We start from the raw sequence: 19,367 nt of genomic DNA on the forward strand, positions 1-19,367 counted from the left end.
ATGAATTGAGACACTTAGGCATGACCTAAGACGTTGTTTGGTAGACATTTTCGAGCCAAAAAGATTACCTTAATTTAAAATCCCTAGTACCCTAATTTTGAACATAAATCTCTATTTCTTGATTAACCAGAACAAAAGCCCTAAGCCTTAAAAATAATCTCTTGATTGATTTTCTTGGTCTTTACGCAAACTTAGACGTCGGGTCATTAATATTGAAGATTAGGTAGATACAGCATGGTGGTTTCTAAAATAAAAGAAAAATAAAAGTGAACCTAAGGGATAGTATAGTATGGTGAGTATAAGAGACTTACAAACTTGTGCTTAAATAGAAAATTTTGAGAATCAATCAAAAGAAAATGTTTGAAAATGATAAAATAGTTGAGCGACAAGTTCTCGAGAAAATAGAAAAGCAAAGTGAGTGAAAAAGAAAAAGAAAATAAAACAATTCTCATTATTTCACATTAGTCTCGCTAGAACAATTGTATTCACTTATACTTTACTATACCTTAGGAATTGGAGATAAAAGTTAGTTAAGAGAAGGGGATATAAGTGGTGAACTAAAGGGTCTAATCGGGGAAGTATTGGGGTCAATATAATGTGCCAAACTATTTTCTTATTTTATCCATTTTGTGTGTCTATTCTTTAATTCCGAACCAAACTAAGTCATAGAACGTTAGAAGCCGAAAACCTATGTGACCTAAGTGATATGATTTATGGATGAAAATTGACTAAATTTTGACATTTCTAATAATTGTGTTCTTCAAGCATAAATGTATAGTTTGTGTACCTGTTTTGATGGATCATTGTACTTAACACTCTTGAATTTGTTTGTTTTGTAATTTTATGAACGATGTATGTGATATTGAAGGTCGATAGTCAATTATATATTGTGTTAGAGTTACGTATTCATTCACACTATCCTATGTACATAGTTCCGATCTAGTCCTTGTATATGACATGCTCAAGCACTATTTGATTTTATTTTCTTTTGTGTGTGTGTTTTATTTTGTTTCTTTTTATCTTGTTACTTGAGGACAACCAACGACTTAACTGTGGGGCAATTTGATCTGCCACAATTCGTTGTGGAAAATTAAGGTCTTCTCGACACTTAACGAGCTTATTTTATTACATTTTTATATATTTTTATTTCGCTTTCATTTTTTATTGCTTTGTGTTTAATTTATACAAAATAAGCATTTTTACACAATTTGAGTTATGTTACGACTTAGTGGGCCACTTTGGGCCTAGGGATGATCTAACGACTTTTATCTAGTGTGTAGGACAATATTTGGGGTTTAGAAGGCGAACGACGACTGCAGCATCATGACACTGGGAAGTGGTGTCGCAATCTCGTACTTTGAAGCCAAAATACCTAGAAAATGAAGGCAGTGTCGACACCGATCTTGTGGTGTCGCGACACCGAGTAACGAACAGGAAAAATTAATTAAGGGTATTTTAGTCCACACAATAAACCTTAATCAGATTTTTGGGCTGTTTAGTAACCCTAATTAGGTCTGAGTATAAACTCTATAAATAGGCATGTTAAGTCTCATTTTAGGGGGCTTGGCCAAGTTAGCCGTTTTAATATTTTTAGGTTTTTAGTTTAGTTTTTTTGTCTTTCAATCTAATCCTTTTAAACTTTTGTTACTATTTTAACTTGGATTCGATTTCGATCCAAGGCTTTAATATATTAGTTTTTCATCATTTTGTTGTTGAATCTAATTGCAATCAAGGAGATTCGTAACTGTTAAAGGAGATTTTGTTTCCGAGCTTCAATTGATATCGAAAAACGAAATTTTTCTCTACTCCTTACTTCTATTTAATTTGATGTAGCTAATTTTTTTTCTCTACTCCTTGCTTCTATTCAATTGATCCATGAGTAGCTAATTTTCTTAAGGAGTTTAACGAACATATGTGTGAATAATTAATGAATGAACGAGGGTTAAGATCTGGGTTAGTTGGCTTAAATTATGTGTGATTAGACCCTAAAGAGTGACACCCCTAAGAAGTCATTTAGGATGAACGAGGTCGAGAGATAAGTTTACCTAGTAACTTATAATTTATCTCGATTAAGAAAGTGAGGCCGAGAGGTAAGCGTGTATTGATCGATTAGTTAATTAGTTAGAAGCGAAGAGGTAATAACTAGTTAATTAATAGCTAACTCAATAAAACCCGAATTTGAAGCTAATTTGGATCACTGAAGTGAGTTAAGCTTTTGCTTGTTTTTTTGGGTTATTTTTTATTATTTAATTGGTTGATTTTTAGTTTAATTAATTTTTAGATTAATTAGATTAATTGATGTTTTTTGATTCTTCATAATTTAATTTTAAATTGGCATTATTTAGACTTATTAGCGTAAAGAATTAATTTCGATTTAATTCATACAATCTTCAAAATATTTCCCAAAATATTTCATTGTAACAATTTACTATATTATAATTTTGACCCATACACTATTTTACCATAATATTTCCACGAACCTCTGGCGGCGGTTAAACTTATATTTAAAAAAAATCTCTTTGAAAAAAACTTATTAGAAGTAAGAAATATTATATTGGTGATATTTTTAACAATGCTAGCTGCCTTTAGTACCAAAATAAAACTAAAAATGGAAGTCCCTCTCTCTTCAAGTTTTTTAAAATTTGAAACAACCCTCAGAGGTTAAAACCCTCCATCTACGCGCGCCACTGCGCCAGCCTTTGTTTGTACGTTCCTCTTTTTTTTCTTTTCTTTTTTCATTATATTTTTTTCTTATTTTTATCTTCTGTACCTTTGTCTCTCTTCAAAGCAGATTTTTTTTTCACAGAAATACAAAAGCTCAGATCTGTCTCTTTTTCTTCATCTTTCAAATCATATTTGTAAGTTCCCATTTTTATCTCTTTTATCAACTTCCCTTCTTGTATACCCATGTTTCAACTTTGATTATAAATTTTAGTTTTTTTTTTGGGGGGGGGGTCAAAATTTGTTAATACCGTGTAGTTTTCTTTAATTCAATGTTGTTTTAGCTTGAAATGTTCATATCTTATCTGGGTTCTTCAGATTTCATGCTTTTGAGCGTGTTTTTATGAAATACTAATCCATTTCTTTAATGTGTTAACTCACAAGAAGAGTTTGATGCATTTGCGTGGTTACTTGTAGTTCATTTTCTTCAGGATTTTTATTGTTACATTTCGACATACGTCTTTAATTTAATTTAGCTATTACCAAAATCGATGAAGCTAAGAATAATCCCTCGACTAAGTATTAGAAGGAGCAGAAGCTTGTTTCGTTTACTTTTTTCTAAGTATTAGAAGGAGCAGAAGCTTGTTTCGTTTACTTTTTTCTTCTTTTTTTTTTTTTGATAATTTCGAAAAGAAACATTTGGTGGGTGCTTATGGAATAGGGGAAAGTAACATTAATACTTGTATTGAGGAATAATTGAGGGTTAACTTTTTTATCATTATTCTCAGGAAATGGATTCTCTTCCAGATGCCATTGTTCAGTACATTTTGTCACACTTGAGCAATGCTCGGGATGTTGCAGCTTGTAATTGTGTATCCAAGAGATGGAGGGAGTCATTGACTTACCTTAGAAGTCTCTACTTCCCTCGCAACTCCTTTGATAGCCGTCCAGGCAGTTATAGCTCCGACACTGTCGTCTGGAAAATGCTTTCCGCAACTGCATGCTTGGAGGAGCTTGTTGTTTACAGTCCATTCACCAGTGCAGGCCTTGCTTCGTGGCTGTCGCTGGTGCATTCATCACTCAAGGATCTTGAGCTAAGAATGGATAATGTTATGGATTATCAGGCATGTCTTGATAGCCCTTCCAAATTGGACTGTATTGCTGCAGCGAAGAAGTTGAAGTCTTTGAAGCTTTGGGGTGTGTTAATGGCTAATCCGCCCAAGTGGGATGTTTTTGAAAACCTTCTATGCCTTGAAATCGTTGGAGCAAGATTGGAGGATCCCGCATTATCTGCTGCACTTGGTGCATGCCCTAACTTGACTAACTTAGTATTGCTTGGTTGTGAAGGGGTTAGATCAGTTTCGATTGAGTTGCCATACTTGGAGCACTGTAAGCTGGATTTTTATGGCTCGGGGAATTGTTCCCTTTCTCTCACTTGTCCGCAAATTGAACTTCTTGAGGTGCAAGGCTGTAGTTGGATTCGAGTCCGTGAGACTTCATGCCTGAGGAACCTTTCAATAGCGAACAATGCTGGTAAAGATTCCACTTATGATCCTGGTATGCTCTTTTCTCAGTTGTGTAGGATTTTAATAATCGGTTTGCTTTGTGATGCTTTAGGCAGAGTATACATGGTAGACTTTGGGAAGCTTTCAGCGCTTGAATCCTTGTCCATGAGAGGGGTCCAATGGTGCTGGGATGCAATAAGTAAAATGCTGGAATGGTCGAATGAGGTGAAGCATCTCTACATGAAGGTTGAATTTACAGGAGATTTGGAGGCCCTTCTACCCTTTCCAGAAGTTGACTTTGTTGAATTTTTTAATAGCCATCCCAAGCTTCAAAAGTTTGATATTCATGGAGCCATGTTTGCTGCTCTTTGCCAGAAAAACAGCTTGAAAAATGTAAGTTGATAAAAACAGCGCTAGGGTTATTGTTGATTCACTGGCCTAATTTGACCATCAAAGAATTAAAGAAAATATGTGTTTGCAGGTAGAGCCAGGATTTGTGATTCCCTGCCTAGAGGAAGTTGTGGTCCAAGTAAGATCACCATTAAATGCTGAACAGAAAATGAACACTCTGGAATCCCTTCTCAAGTATGGGAAAAACTTGAAGAAAATGGTAATAAGGATTCTTCAAATGAAGAGCAGCCATAGCAGCACGGATGAATTCTTTGATGAGATTTGCAGGCTTAAATTTATGAACCGCAAAATAGTTCGAATTGAATAAGGCTGACAACAGCCACCTCCTATTTGTTCCAAGTGAACAGCATTGACTGCTAATCAAACAACGGCTCGAATAGATGGTTGCTTCATGATGATTCTCATGGAGATGCTTTTAACTTCTCAAGTTTTTCATTTCACACCTCTTCTGTTGCAATGTCTTCTGTTGCAATCAAAAACTCAAGTTTATTTAGGCGTTTGAAGTTTTTGCCTTTGACATCCAGCTAGTACTTAAACGATTCGTTGAACAAAATAATTGCATCGGTTGGCCCTTATTTACCTGGAATTGCACTTGCAGAGCTAATCTTGTTTGAATAGCTAAAATCCCATACATCATTTGCCTGGCCCGCAAAGCCTCAGGCAAAAGTAAAATGGCTGGAGTTGAATCAAGTGCAAAGCTATTGCCTTATCGTATCAATCTAGTTCTAAAAATTGCAGTGGGCTGAGCTACAGAGCACAGGCTATTCAAATAAAAAGAGTAAAAAACCAGTGGTAACCTTCAATCAAAGAATATGCTGATTTATATATAACATGATGCGAAAACATAGCATCAAATCAAAATTTCCGTTGTGCAACATACATGAAAAGAAAAATAACAAGAAAACAAAAGAAATTATTGAATTTTCTCATCTACCGATCAAAATTTAGATAAGCTTCTTCTTTTGGAAGAATCGCTTCAAGTACCACACTTGCAGGCCTGAAACAACGATGCAGATACCCAAAGACATGATACTAAACCACGCGACTCTGGCATTTGTGGTCTCACTCGTACTCCTCATTTCTGCTTCTCTGTTATCCAATAAGGATGAGATAAACTAAGGATGTTAGCTTTAAACTGAACAGAACATTTATAATTACCTGCTTTTCAGATAGAGTAAATTCTCATGAATGGCCTCCACTGCTCCTTCGAGTTTCCTCAGCTCCAGCTCAACACCCTGTATGTAAATAAGCATATGATGAAACACACAAATGTATACAAAACAAGATGAAAATAGAAACAAGAATATGAGAGAAGTTTGGTTGCAATGTAATATGTTGTACTCATCAATAATTCCAATTCATTTCCTTTCTCAAACCAGTTTGTGTAGAATTTATCAAAAAGAATCCCAAAGTAATTCAAAATGTTTGATCCAAGAATACAAAATTTCAAGCTTTGGACATGCATAAAATCAATTTTCAACCCCACCTTGCAAACTCCATAAAGTAAAAAGATGAAACCAACAATTACCATATCAATTCTTTTTTGTACAAATTGTGGCTCAGGAAAAATAGAAGCTTGGCAGTAAAAGAGTTCTATTGTGAACTGATACTAAAACAAACAAAACTCCATAAGTATGATCATCTCGAAAAATATTTGGAACAAAAGTTTAGTTACAATGCACTGGGAGCAGGACCCATGATTTCCTTTCTAAACCCTAAACAAGGAATCTTCAAGAAAAATGCTGACCTGAAGTTTCTCTTTTCTGGCAACTGACTCCCAGTCTTTAGCTGCAATCCCAGTTTTCCAGTCAATGTTGACAACAACTTCACCGCTTCCACGAGTACGGTTATCCGACCAGAAACATGCTAGGTAATTGCCAGCTTCCTCGGTTGTGAATGCAAACCGGCCATACGTTACATTCTCCCTGTGGTGAAGATTGTTCCCATACGGGGATGTCACCTGCACAATACAAGCTTTCAGTTTGAAATTCACTGCAAATCTAATATGTTTGAGGAAGCATCACTGTCGGGTTTTACCATTTCAGGCATTTCTTTTTCATATATTTAAAATATATTACAAATATAAACTATGGCACGGTAACTTAATCTCCACGCCAAAACATGATATTTGGAGATCAACAAAGGTTATTCTAAAATATAATGAGAGAAAATGTAGTGATAATTTCATTAGTTTCCATTCATCCAATATTCCTACGGTGATCTTTCAAATATTAACTTAAGAGAAATCAATTCTGAAGTAGGAAAGAAATACCATCGGATCCCAAGAATTCAGTACACGTTTTTTTATTGTATAATCTATTATTATATCTCTGCTTTTCCATAATTTGCTAATGCTTAAGATATTACAGCTCAAATTATCAAAACAGAATAACTCTACCTCTATACCGAAAGCAAGCTAGTTCAAGTAAAAACAATAACAAATCTGATTCCGAAACATGAACAATATATTCAAACCTCCCATTTTTTTCATTTAAAATCACAAATAACAGCAAAGTTTAAACATTTCATTAATTTTTCCTCATCTGTATGAAAAATAGTTTTATCCGTAAGAAAGAAATATGTATTAATCAAAACTAGAAAAGAAGAGAACAAATCCTAGTAACCTTTTCGTAACAAGATCAAAAGGGAGAAATACAGAAGAGAAAAAGATTAAACCTTGACGGCAATGGTAGCGGTTTGACCGTCTTCCACGGAAACGACGACGTAATCAGACAAAACAACGACATTGCTGTGGATTTCCTCGGAGACGCACTTGGTGCCGGTTTTTGGAATATTCAACCAAATGGCGTCACACAGTGGACCAGTACTCAAAGCCAAGAGTAATACGACGAGAAACGGTGGGAATGTCATCGCCTTTATCATCTCTCTCCTAAACGAAATATCTGGTTTCTTCCTCTACAATGTTAGGGTTTTTCTTGGAGGGTGAGATCGGAAAAGTTTCGATCAAAGGTTCGAACACCAACAAGGCAACGGCCACCTCCACTTCAGTTTCCTTCAATTTCGTTGTTTGTTCTTTTTACAGTTTATATTTCAAAGCATATTGCCACCTTGGCATTCTTCCACTAAGATCTTTCCACGTCAACATCTTGACGTCCACTATTATATTAGTTTTACACTTTTCAAATCCATTAAAATTAAAATATGCTATTAGTCCCTGTACTTTGACCAAATTTAAGATTTAATCCTTGTACTTTAAAATTTAAAATTTTAGATCTAGTAACTTTTTTTATTTAAAAATCTCAATCTATTCATTAAAATCGTAATTGTCTTCTGTCAAAATTTGTCAATTTAGAATTTTGATTAGGTTACCATCATATAATGTGATATATGATTGATAGAAAATAAACGTGTTAAGTCGACAAATTTTGATGGAAATCACCAACAATGAATAGTTTAACTAAAATTTTTAAATTGAAAAAGTAGGAGAATTTTTTTAGCTTTTTAAAGTATAAGGACTAAATCTCAAATGTTATCAAAATATAGGGACTAATGTCATATTTTAACCTTAAAATTAATAATGAATAATAATATTAAAGTATCAAATTAGTTCCTATATTATACCTTAGATTGCATTTTGATGTCTGTACTAAAAATATGGACTAATTGATCCTTGTAAGTTTGATAAAAAAAACTAAAATAACCACTCCGTTAAAATTGGGGCATTAAATGCTTATTTTAACCTTTTGTATATAAAACAAAATAATAAATTTAGCTCTTAATGTCTACACATTTATTCAATTTAACATTAACTTTTTCACGTGAAGCAAATTGACCCTAATCTTTGTATTACTAACATGACACTATTTTATCTTATATGCCATGTCAACAAATAACCTAAAAATATTTTAAAAATCCAAAAACTAAAACTATAAATCCAAAATCTATGAAATTAACTTCAAAATTTTAAAAATAAAACCTTTTCCAAGAATTCAAAATTTTAAATAAAATATTTTAAGTTGCTTTTTAATTAGGAATGTAAGTGTACTTTTTTTATTTAAATATCATAGCTCAGTCATTAAAATCATAAGCATTTTTTGTCTAAATTTGTCAATTTGGAATTTTGATTAGGTTGTCATCATAAGTCGTGAAATATGATTGATAAAAATAAACATGTTAACTCGACAAATTTTGATGAAACTACCAACAACAATAATGATTGAACTAAGATTTTTAAATTGAGAAAATAAAAAGATTGGATTTTAAAATTTTAAAATATATGGAGTAAATCTGAAATTTTTTAAAATATAGAGACTAATAATATATTTTAACCTTTGAACAATTATCCGGTTAATCCATCATAATAATAATAATAATAATAATAATAATAATAATAATAATAATAATAATAATAATAATAGATTTTTGCCAGTGTTGCAAATGCATGTACTTAGGTACAAAATATATAATTAAAAATCAAAGATTTTATTAACATTTAATTAGGGGTGATATAAGGCCCGTTCTTGACATTTTTGAGCTCTAGGCAAAACAATAAAATGGAGTTTTAAGTTCTTTAAAAGTTTGAGAAAAATTTTTTGGAGCCTCTTAAAAGTTGGTAATTTTTTTTTTTTTTTACTTTTAAAAGTTAGAGAAAAAAAATTTTAGGCCACTTAAAAACTGAAAAACAATATTTTGAACATTTTTCAACCTTGGGCCTTGAATGGCCGCACCTCCAAACGACCCTCGGGATCGGGCCTAAGTGATATCAATTTGGTTCGATTGGGTTATTTAAAATTTTTGTCCAGAGTAATTCAATTTGGTTGATTTTTAGTCTTTTATATTAATGTTTGGTTTTGGATTTTTAAATTTGTTTTATAGTTTTTTAATACTGATTGACAAAGTTTCAAAATATTTTTCATAAGTATTTCTAATTTTTTAAATAAATAATTTATATAATTCTTTTTGAAAAATAATTTTTAAATGAAACTTTTAAATAATTTCACTACTTAATTTTTAGATTATAAATAACCACAATTTTTAACTTCCATTCTCAAAATAACACAATTTTACTTAATTTTTTTCAACCCTACATTTCATTACTTGAAAAGAACAATGAATTCTTCAATTTGCTACGAAAATAAATTTCAAACAATCAACCAACAAAACGAAACTTGAAAACATAGAAAAAATACGAAATTAATTAAATTTTCAAAAACCTATGCAAGCATTAACGTCTTGTATCTAGTGGCCTAAATTTAATATTTTCTTCTATTTATACTTGTATTTTCAAACAAATTGATTTGATAAAATATTTGTTGATTACATTAATATTCTTTGTATACTATTCTCAATAAGTTTTGTACGCAAAACAAAATGAAAGCAAATATTAGCTTACTAATTATCTAAAGCTTAACTAATAATAAGCGATATTACGTGGTTAGATCGTAATACAACATGGCAACTTGTATCAGTAGATAATCTAACTATGTCCTTAGTTTAATCGAAAATGAACAAACCGATTAAAAGACTAACATGGCGCCTATCAAGTTCAATTGGAGAGATGTTTTCTCTTAAGCATCTGAACGGATGACTCCCAGAAGATAGAGACATAGATATCATTGACTAGATTAACAGTACATCGGAAAGGACCCAAGTAGAATAGATTTAGATTCGTTTATGGATTTATTCACGTGTAACGTTCATAGTGTGACATACATTAATCCTAAGTGAACGGTGGATTGTATACGCGTGGCTCGAATACTTTAATGTAAGTAAAAACGTGAGTTCAAATAGATAAAGAATCGAAAGATGGTGTGTTAAGTATTAGACTTCTGCGATATATAGCATCATTCCACAATAGTGGAATTCATAACCCAGCTAAAGGGTAAATAATATCCTCTCATCTACATTACATGATAGATGAAAAGTAAACGTGGCCTTGGGTAATTTGTATTTGTGAAAAATGATTTAATTACTATTTGATAGTAATTGACTTTTCATGAAGTAAGATATAATGGTTACCATGAGATAAAATAAGATTATATTGGGAAAACGAATTTATCTCAAAGAGATTAAATATGTCCTATGAGGATAACACACTTATGATAAGGTCATTGGACAAGCACTTATTAAATAACTTTCATAATGATATATAATAAGGAGAACTCGGTCATGATACTTTAGTAAAATGACTTCGTGACTAAATAAGTTTATAATTAATAGACGAAAAGTTGAAACTTAATTATACATTATTTGAGCCCTAATTATATATGTCTAATCGGTACCTCCGTTAGCTCGTTGAAACAAAAATGAATTGCATGTAGCACCAAATAAATAGAAATAAATGGAAATGATAATGTAAGAGAAATGGATTGCATTGACAAATGAATATGTTTTCTTGTTAAGTACAAAATCACTTAAGAATTAATTTAAGGTTTTCCAAATTATTATTTAATTAGTTATAATTAAATATTTGAAGTTTGAAAATTAAATTAATTAGTCATTATAAATGAATAAGGAAATTAAATATATTTCTTCATAGATTATTTTAAGGTAAAGTTGTTATGATTTTAATAAAATTAAAATTGGATTAAGAAAGTTATTTAATTGAAAAATTAATTTAGTTAATTTAATTAATTTAATGAATAATATTTATTTTGAGGAATAGAAAATAAGTATTGGGTTGGATTAAATTATAAAGTGTTAAGTTAAAAGTTCATCATACAATAAGTGAAGGGCGACAACCCTAGTAATATTTACTAAGGTGTGCCGCCCACCTTCTATTCTAGTTAGAGTAGGAGTGTGTTTTCTATTAAATAAATATTATTTATCAATGTATTGGTAAAACAGAATTCTTATACCTCTTCATATAAATAGATGACACTATTAACCTAAAATGCATACTTCATGATTAGTGAGTTATAGTTATTCTACCACAAAGTAGTGGGTATTTATTAATTAAAAATAAATTATATTTTTGGGAATTATAATTTTTGTCGGTTTTTATAGAGAGATTATTTTTTAACTGAAAGTAATTATGTCGTTTCTTTTTCTGTGATTTGATTCATGTTGCTCGAGCTCACACCTGACATAATTCATGGTATGATAATAATAGAGAAGACCATTTTAAAATAATTTTTTTAACCAATTTTTTCAACATGAAGCTATGGTGGCAATTACTATGCCTAGGCCTCCAAAATTTTAGGAAACTCTGATTTTTCCTTTGAAATTTGTAGAAAATTTTAATTAATCTCTCTTAAAATTTTTGAGAATCCTCATTAATCTCGTAAAAATTTAATCTTAGAATCCTCCACTAATTAGAGGAACACTTAGAACCACCTAGTACTTTCCATTGAAGATGGTATAGCTACCCCTTCAGCACAGTAGTCTTTGCTTCAGTGGCAACAACAAGAAGACGTAGACAACCAAAATCATGGTCATTTTGCTGCCCTTCATTTTTAATCTTTCAAGTTATTTAATTATATTATCTCATATTAAAAGTGGTTGTATAACTTAATATCAGATGATTTTTTTATTTTTATTGATTAAATTTGATTTGATTTCTGAAAATTTTCATTTTTCCATTTTAGTATTTAATTTTTTTATCCTAATTTAGTATCTAAAGTATACTTTTCAATCTATTTTACTAGTAGACGTTTAACAAAATTGATTGGATGTCTTTCTTTTATAAAACCATACTTTTTATTATATATATAAACATTTAAAAAATATAAAATACATATGAAAATCTAAAAATTCTAAAAGTAATTAAATATTTTTAACAAAAAAAATTCTTGATCTTTTATCATCTTCTTCAACCTCAAAATTCATCTCATTTGATTTCATCTTCATTGGGGTAATTTTTCAATATCAAATCCTTCTTATCATCTTAACACCAAAAGATAAAAACCCACACTACACCAAAACAGGCTTTTAGCGGCGATTTTTTAGGCCAAAAAGCACCGCAAAAAATGCCGCTATTGACAACGCCGCTAACATGATCTTTAGCGGCGCTTTACCCACAAATGCCGCTAAAGAACATGATCTTTAGCGGCGCATTACCCACAAACGCCGCTAAAGATCATGTTCTTTAGCGGCGCTTTAGCCACAAACGCCGCTAAAGATCATGTTCTTTAGCGACGCTTTCTCTACAAACGCCACTAAAGAACATGACCTTTAGCAGCGTTTTTGGTAAAAGCGCCGCTAAAGGTCATAAAAAATAAAAAAATAAAATATTATAAAAACGCCACAAATCCAATTTAGAAATGTATAATTTAATTTGAAGACATATTAAAATGGAAATTCATGAACAAGACGTATAAAGAATTGTGATCGAGGTACATTGATACCAATAGTATGATCAAAGAACTTAATCACGTAAGGAAAACATATGGTTAGACAGATCTTTTTACATTTTAATACATCATAACCATAATTGGTACAATTTTATACCCTAATTGCTGCACCAGTTGCAATTTCCAGTTGAAGAACCTTGATTCCATTGACCTCCTGCAGCCAATTTTATAGTTTAGAAATTAGAAATCCACCAGAGACGACATGGTACTAAGCCAAACAGACAGTTCTAACATGTTAAGGCAATATGACTTACAAATTGTTTGTATTGAAAATTTTGAACTTTTCTATAGACTTGAACTCATTGACCTGTTACAAAGAGAGAATCATGTCAGCCTCAACCATAAAGTTTAATTATGCCCCCAATCCAACTTCGCAAACCAAGTAATTGGTTAAGGCAATATGACACCTCGATTATAATTGGTTTTCCATCTTTCATTGCATTTTTTTTGCAATCTGTTAAAAGTAAGGGAGGTCACGCAAACCAACTTCACAGATGAGCTTTCTATTAAGGACAATCTACTTTTTCTAAGACACATGGACTGTGAGCGATAACTCCTCCATTTGTAGGACCCCACCACTCTTTCAATGGAAACCCTTTTGGAGAAAGTAAGAGTTATCCAAAACTTCTGTAAGGGAGAGTTTAAGTATGCAACTCAAGAGAAACTCAGTGAAGAGTTGATGCCTACTTATAAAAGTTTAACAGCTTGGGATCAACTATGATTTTGTTACATTTGTTACGATTTTCCTTTCTTCACCAAATATTTTACTGATTTCATAATCTCTTAAAATTTGACTTACATATATAATTTTTTTATACAGACTCACATGGATAACTAATCTTTAAATTATTAACCTTTTCCAATTTTTCACTTACAGAAATAGAACAATAGTTTGGCCAGAAAGAAATTCTAAAAATATAGCTCTGTCTATTACATGCTAAAATAGCCAAAAACAAATCATGACGATTTCCATGTTCCCCTTTCCTTTTATTTTATCTTCTCCCAGTTTAAGGCTAACTCATTTATCAAATCATTTTGCCACATATATTCTAATCTAATTTTAGTAATGACACAACATAGCATCAGTTTTGTGTAGGAGCTGCTCAAGTAAGAAAAAAATGGCACCACCGCTAATTGTATTGATCTATCATGCACGTAACAGTTCAAAAACATACCAACCAACACATTCGGTAGCAAAATACAAACATGAGAAGTTGTATAAAGAAAAAAGAAGAGGTAACATGCCTTTATAAATTACATCTGCAGTAAAAACCACGGCCCATCGCAAGGTTAGAATTTTAGCATCAAAACCAAAATTACATCACAGGAAAAGAGAACCGACATTATCCATCAAGTGGCTATAAAAATTCGGACATGCCTTTATAAATCATTTAACTATTTAAGCTAGCTGCTTAAAAATTAATGCACCTTACAAGAAAACAAATTGTAACATAAAAGTTTTCAAGGTCATTGATTCCATGTGAACCATCTTAATAATGTTTGATATGCCTTCACAATTGACTGAATCAAAACAAATATTCAAGAAGGGTTAGCCAAGAATCAACTAACCCCTTTATTTAGGTAGCTTGCAATGTTTCCCAATAATATGGTGGTATCAGTTAGGTTAAAAAGGCACCTAAATTTACTTTTGTTCTTCCAAAGCCCTGAACCCCCCCTTTTTTCTTTCTAAATACAGGCAACATTTGACTACATGATTTGCATATCCCACAATTATTTTGCATCAACTAACACCTTCATCCTATAAGCCAAATTCATGTATTAGTCTACCTCAATAAACCAGCTGAATGAAAAAGAAAAATCATTACAAAGGTCCTCTGTTATTGACAATAGAGGCAACTAAAATGGAATCTGGTGGATATGCCAACTGTCACTAGAAGAGGGAAATTTAGACTAAAATAATACTCTTCAGAAATTTCACCATATGGAGAGGTAAAAGCTAAGTTGACATGGTTCAACAATCAATTCTAATTAACAACAGATGAATCAGACATATTTATCAGGCATTACAGATAAAAATGTAGAGCGCTTACAAGTAAATAAGAGCTTCCAAGACCACGTGCAATATCAATATACAAATATCTTCTTAGAATGTTGACTTGAACTCTAATATATAAGCTAAGAATGGTTACTGCCCATATTGACATCACCATTCTTGTAAAACTTGAAAAAAAAAGTATCAATTATGAATGATTAGATTCAGCAGCATGCCATAAGAACTTGCAATTTATAAATCCAGAGAAAACAAAAGGCAACAACTTTCATACTCAAAATTTTGAGACTGTCCCATAATTCAAGTTTCTCTAAAGAAGACAAACTGTTAGGCTGATCCTTCCCTTTCACTAGTCTCTCCATTAGATGTGAAAAGTTCAAATCTTCAGCTATCCGGCAACTTAAATGGGGCATTGCATGAGGTAATGTTGTTGTATCAGCAATTCTTTGAATGTTCTCAAAATGGAGTTGCATTCTATCAACGTAATGAAAACCGAAACTATAAGAACAAAATGGAGAATTTTTCCATAAAAGATCATAATGATTTTGATCGGTCTTCTTGAGCTTTAATGAATTCATCGTTTTCCGTTCGTTTGCCGATTGCCTTTCCAAATCAATAAGCCTACGTTTGTGAGCATCATATAGTTTATACAACAAATACCCACTTCCTAAAACACCTTTGTAACCAAAACCTTCCTTCTATGCCTTCTCCAAAGATCCCTATATGCAACAAGATAAAAAAGGACTAATTTATCAACAAACTATTGAAAAAACACTAAAAGAAAATCTAAAACCCAATATTAAAACTGAAGCGAGCAAAGTATAAAGTAGTAATTAAATGACAACAACGAAAATTAGCAATCAACGATATCGATGCATAATATTAACGAATGCAACTTAGTAAAAAATGTAATTGAAGCACAAAACAAGCTACGAGCAGAAAACCCGGAGATAAAATCGAAATAAACAAATAATAGGGAAAAACTTACCTTAAATAAAGCATATTTGCTACTATTGGCTATCGAAGCGAAACATCCATTTGGAGTAAGCAACTATGGAAGAGGAAAAAATCAAAAAAGAGAAAACAAACCCTACCCTGTATTTTAAGATAAACAAGGGTAATCTTTTCCAGCACCTGATGGAATGCGAAATTGGAACTAAATTCAAATATTGGAGAAAATAAAATGCGAAAGTGAAAAATACCGAAGTACCTGAATACTTTTCAGCACTCTGAAGGGATCAGAAATTCAAAGGAAAAGATTTGAAAAATGGCGTTTGAAAAAAAAATACAAATATAAAAAGACTGTTGAAATTTTCGTTGGAGTTGTTTTCAAGATGGCAAATATAAACTACATGCAATATGAACAAATAAAATGTCAAAATGGAAATTAGCATGGTCGGATGAATGGCCTGGGAAATCAGCAAACTTGTAGGAGGAAACGACCATGAGTGATTGAGAGTCGGATGAATGGGGTGGATGCGGATCTGAAGTGGGAATGGGATCAGCAACCGTGGTGGTAGAGAAGCATGTGGACAGTGTCATCCTCTGAGGGTGAAAAGAAGCCCAAAAACCAGAGAGAGGAAATGGTGCGATTTTTTAAATGGGAAGATTAAGGATTTTAGGGGGGAAATTTTGGGGTAAATGGCGCGATTTTTTTAAATGCAATAAATATTTGTGGCGTTTTTCATCAAAACGCCGGTAATGTCTACCTTTTGCGGCGTTTTTTAGAAAAACGCCACTAATAAATCTCTATCCAAACGGTGCCATTTTTTTAAAGTGAAATTATGTTTGTGGCGTTTTTTATAAAAACGCCGCTATTGCTTACCTTTAGCGGCGTTTTTATGAAAAACGCCGCAAATTTTTTTCATTTTGAACAAAACGACGTCGTTTTGCTATTCTAAAATTTTTTTATTTTTTTTATAAATTGATTTATTTTTTGCGGTTTTTTTATAAAAAACGCCGCTATTTCATTTTGAACAAAATGACACTGTTTTGCTATGCTAAAATTATTTTATTTTATTTTTTGCGGCGTTTTTTCTTTTGCGGCGTTTTTCATAAAAACGCCACAAATTTTTTTTCATTTTAAACAAAACGACGCCGTTTTGCTATTCTAAATATTTTTTATTTTGTTTTTTTATAAATTGATTTATTTTTTGCGGCGTTTTTTATAAACGCCGCTAATTCATTTTGAACAAAATGACACCGTTTTGCTATGCTAAAAATTTTTTATTTTATTTTTTATAAATTGATTTATTTTTTGCGGCGTTTTTTATAAAAAAAACGCCGCAAACGCCGCTATTGATTATCTTTTGCGGCGTTTTTATGAAAAACGCCGCAAAATTTTTTTCATTTTGAACAAAATGACGTCGTTTTGCTATTTTGGTTTTTATTATTTGCGGCGTTTTTCATAAAAACGCCGCAAAATATTATTTCATTTTGAACAAAATGACGCCGTTTTGCTATGCTAAAAATTTTTTATTTTGTTTTTATAAATTGAATTTTTATAAAATAAAAGTACTCTCAAAATAAATATTGTATATTTTAATAAGAAAACAAATGATAAAATGGTTGTAATTAATTATTAATTTAGAATTATCTAAATTAAATAATTACCTATATATCCATATCATTTTTATTTTTGTATTTTTTCTTATAATTTGGTCCTCTCCAAAATAAATAATTATACATAAATATCCATATCAATCTATTACTTTTTTAACTTATTTATTAATTCTATTTAAACTAATATTTAAATATATCAAATGGTTTAGATTACATTTTTTAAATATAAATGCATTAATTAATTGTATAAAATTTTATCATTTAACAAATCTCAAGTAAACCTTAACCTTAAACCTCTAAATTAACCATTCAATACATATAAAATCTATCTATTATATATCTCTTAAATAATTTAAACTATACTCATAATTTCAATATATTTGATTTATTATTATCTATTTTACAATTATATAAGAACATATTTAAAATATAAATTAAAAAAATAATTAATCTAAACTCAAAACCTTAACTCGACAATTGAATCCCTAAACCTTAAATCCCTAACTCTTAACCCCTAACATCTAACCCCTAACCCCTAAACCTTAAATCCCAACCCTTAAACCATAATCCCTAATTCATAATCCCTAAATCCATACTCCCTAAACCTTAAAATATGAACTCCTAAACTGGCTTTAAATCTTAAATTAATCATATACCCTAAACTAAAAACCCTAAACAAATTTATTATTATCTCTTTTACAATTATATAAGAACATATTTAAAATATAAATTAAAAAATAATTAATCTAAACCCAAAACTCTAACTCGACCCCTGAATCCCTAACTTTTAATCCCTAAACCCTTAACCCTCTAACCCCTAAACCTTAAATCCCAACCCCTAATCCATAATCCCTAAACCCATACTCCCTAAACTTTAAAATATGAACTCCTAAACCGGCCTTAAATATTAAATAAATCATATACCCTAAACCAAAAACCCTAAACAAATTTATTATTATCTTTTTTACAATTATTTTAAATAATAATATTTTAATTTTTCCATGTGTTTTATTTCAAATTATTTCTACGTGTCATTATTTTTTTCTGAATATTTTAAATATTCAATTAGAAATAAATTGAATTTTATTTAATATGAATAAACCAATTAAGATAAATTATTTTTAGCGGCGCTTTTCCAAAAACGCCGCTAAATCCCCGAAAGCTCAGAAAACGACGTCGTTGGGCTTAGGTTTTTTTGCGGCGCTTTCTAGAAAACGCCGCTAAAGCCCTGAACATTAGCGGCGCTTTCTTAAAAACGCCGCTAAATCCCCGAAAGCTCAGAAAACGGCGTCGTTGGACTTAGGTTTTTTGCGGCGCTTTCCCAAAAACGCCGCTAAAGCCCTGAGCATTAGCGGCGCTTTCTTAAAAACGCCGCTAAATCCCCGAAAGCTCGGGAAAACGGCGTCGTTGGGCTTAGGTTTCTTGCGGCGCTTTCTTAAAAACGCTGCTAAATCCCCAAAAGCTCAGAAAACGGCGTCGTTGGGCTTAGGTTTTTTTGCGGCGCTTTTCCAAAAACGCCGCTAAATCCCCGAAAGCTCAAAAAACGCTGTCGTTGGGCTTAGGTTTTTTTGCGGCGCTTTCCAAAAAACGCCGCTAAAGCCCTGAGCATTAGCGGCGCTTTCTTAGAAACGTCGCTAAATCCCCGAAAGCTCGTGAAACGACGTCGTTTCGCTTAGGTTTTTTGAGGCGCTTTCTCAAAAACGCCGCTAATGCTTATTTTCAGCGGCGTTTTCCGTAATGCGCCGTTAATGATCGATCTTTAGCGGCGTTTTTTATCCAAACACCGCTAAAAACGACGCTAAAAGCCTGTTTTGGTGTAGTGCCACTAATTCCATTAAATAATTAACTATTTTTAATTTTAAAAAAAGAGTCTAGATTACACTTTGAAAAAGGTTTTCTTTTGAA

General features: G+C 31.7%; 3 protein-coding genes and 1 long non-coding RNA gene across 7 annotated transcripts; 1 reads left to right on the plus strand and 3 right to left on the minus strand.

Annotated features, from left to right (window-relative positions):
- The first annotated feature begins 2,608 nt into the window (after positions 1 to 2,608).
- Positions 2,609 to 5,163, plus strand: LOC105763001 (F-box protein At1g10780). Of its 4 annotated transcripts, none has more exons than XM_052624933.1 (5): positions 2,609 to 2,705; positions 2,807 to 2,858; positions 3,450 to 4,194; positions 4,279 to 4,559; positions 4,648 to 5,163. In XM_052624933.1, the coding sequence occupies exons 3-5, from the start codon at positions 3,453 to 3,455 to the stop codon at positions 4,882 to 4,884; spliced, it is 1,260 nt and encodes a 419-aa protein (XP_052480893.1). In that variant the 5' UTR covers positions 2,609 to 2,705; positions 2,807 to 2,858; positions 3,450 to 3,452; the 3' UTR covers positions 4,885 to 5,163. The 4 variants fall into 4 exon arrangements, with proteins under 4 accessions (XP_052480893.1, XP_052480892.1, XP_052480894.1 ...); XM_052624932.1 differs by having other exon boundaries at positions 2,638 to 2,705; positions 2,792 to 2,858; XM_052624934.1 differs by lacking the exon at positions 2,807 to 2,858 and having other exon boundaries at positions 2,641 to 2,705.
- Positions 5,164 to 5,305: 142 nt separating this feature from the next.
- LOC105763003 (transmembrane emp24 domain-containing protein p24delta3) lies at positions 5,306 to 7,575 on the minus strand. The gene is made up of 4 exons (XM_012581011.2): positions 7,254 to 7,575; positions 6,325 to 6,537; positions 5,736 to 5,812; positions 5,306 to 5,666 (listed from the first exon to the last, which is right to left on the minus strand). The coding sequence occupies exons 1-4, from the start codon at positions 7,458 to 7,460 to the stop codon at positions 5,522 to 5,524; spliced, it is 642 nt and encodes a 213-aa protein (XP_012436465.1). The 5' UTR covers positions 7,461 to 7,575; the 3' UTR covers positions 5,306 to 5,521.
- A 5,316-nt stretch (positions 7,576 to 12,891) lies between these two features.
- On the minus strand, positions 12,892 to 13,256 carry LOC128035350 (uncharacterized). The gene is made up of 2 exons (XR_008191754.1): positions 13,144 to 13,256; positions 12,892 to 13,043 (listed from the first exon to the last, which is right to left on the minus strand). It is a non-coding gene; the product is annotated as an uncharacterized LOC128035350 (long non-coding RNA).
- A 1,657-nt stretch (positions 13,257 to 14,913) lies between these two features.
- Positions 14,914 to 16,442, minus strand: LOC105763002 (peroxisome biogenesis protein 3-1). The gene is given in 8 exon segments (XM_052625169.1): positions 14,914 to 15,073; positions 15,177 to 15,374; positions 15,460 to 15,487; positions 15,490 to 15,579; positions 15,582 to 15,660; positions 15,889 to 15,951; positions 16,111 to 16,129; positions 16,327 to 16,442. Coding segments are annotated over 8 exon segments (753 nt in total).
- Between the last annotated feature and the right edge of the window lie 2,925 nt (positions 16,443 to 19,367).

This window comes from Gossypium raimondii, chromosome 12 (genome assembly GCF_025698545.1).
Source record: "Gossypium raimondii isolate GPD5lz chromosome 12, ASM2569854v1, whole genome shotgun sequence".
NCBI lineage: Eukaryota > Viridiplantae > Streptophyta > Magnoliopsida > Malvales > Malvaceae > Gossypium > Gossypium raimondii.

Bases quoted from the DNA above. Each gene is read 5' to 3' on its own strand.
- LOC105763003 (XM_012581011.2), bottom strand. From the start codon at position 7,460: ATGATAAAGGCGATGACATTCCCACCGTTTCTCGTCGTATTACTCTTG. The intron at 6,538-7,253 runs GTTTAATCTTTT...TGTATTGTGCAG, and splicing joins CCGCTACCATTGCCGTCAAG to GTGACATCCCCGTATGGGAA. The intron at 5,813-6,324 runs GTCAGCATTTTT...ATTTACATACAG, and splicing joins CCAGAAAAGAGAAACTTCAG to GGTGTTGAGCTGGAGCTGAG.
- LOC105763001 (XM_052624933.1), top strand. From the start codon at position 3,453: ATGGATTCTCTTCCAGATGCCATTGTTCAGTACATTTTGTCACACTTG. The intron at 4,195-4,278 runs GTAAAGATTCCA...GTGATGCTTTAG, and splicing joins TTCAATAGCGAACAATGCTG to GCAGAGTATACATGGTAGAC. The intron at 4,560-4,647 runs GTAAGTTGATAA...ATGTGTTTGCAG, and splicing joins AGAAAAACAGCTTGAAAAAT to GTAGAGCCAGGATTTGTGAT.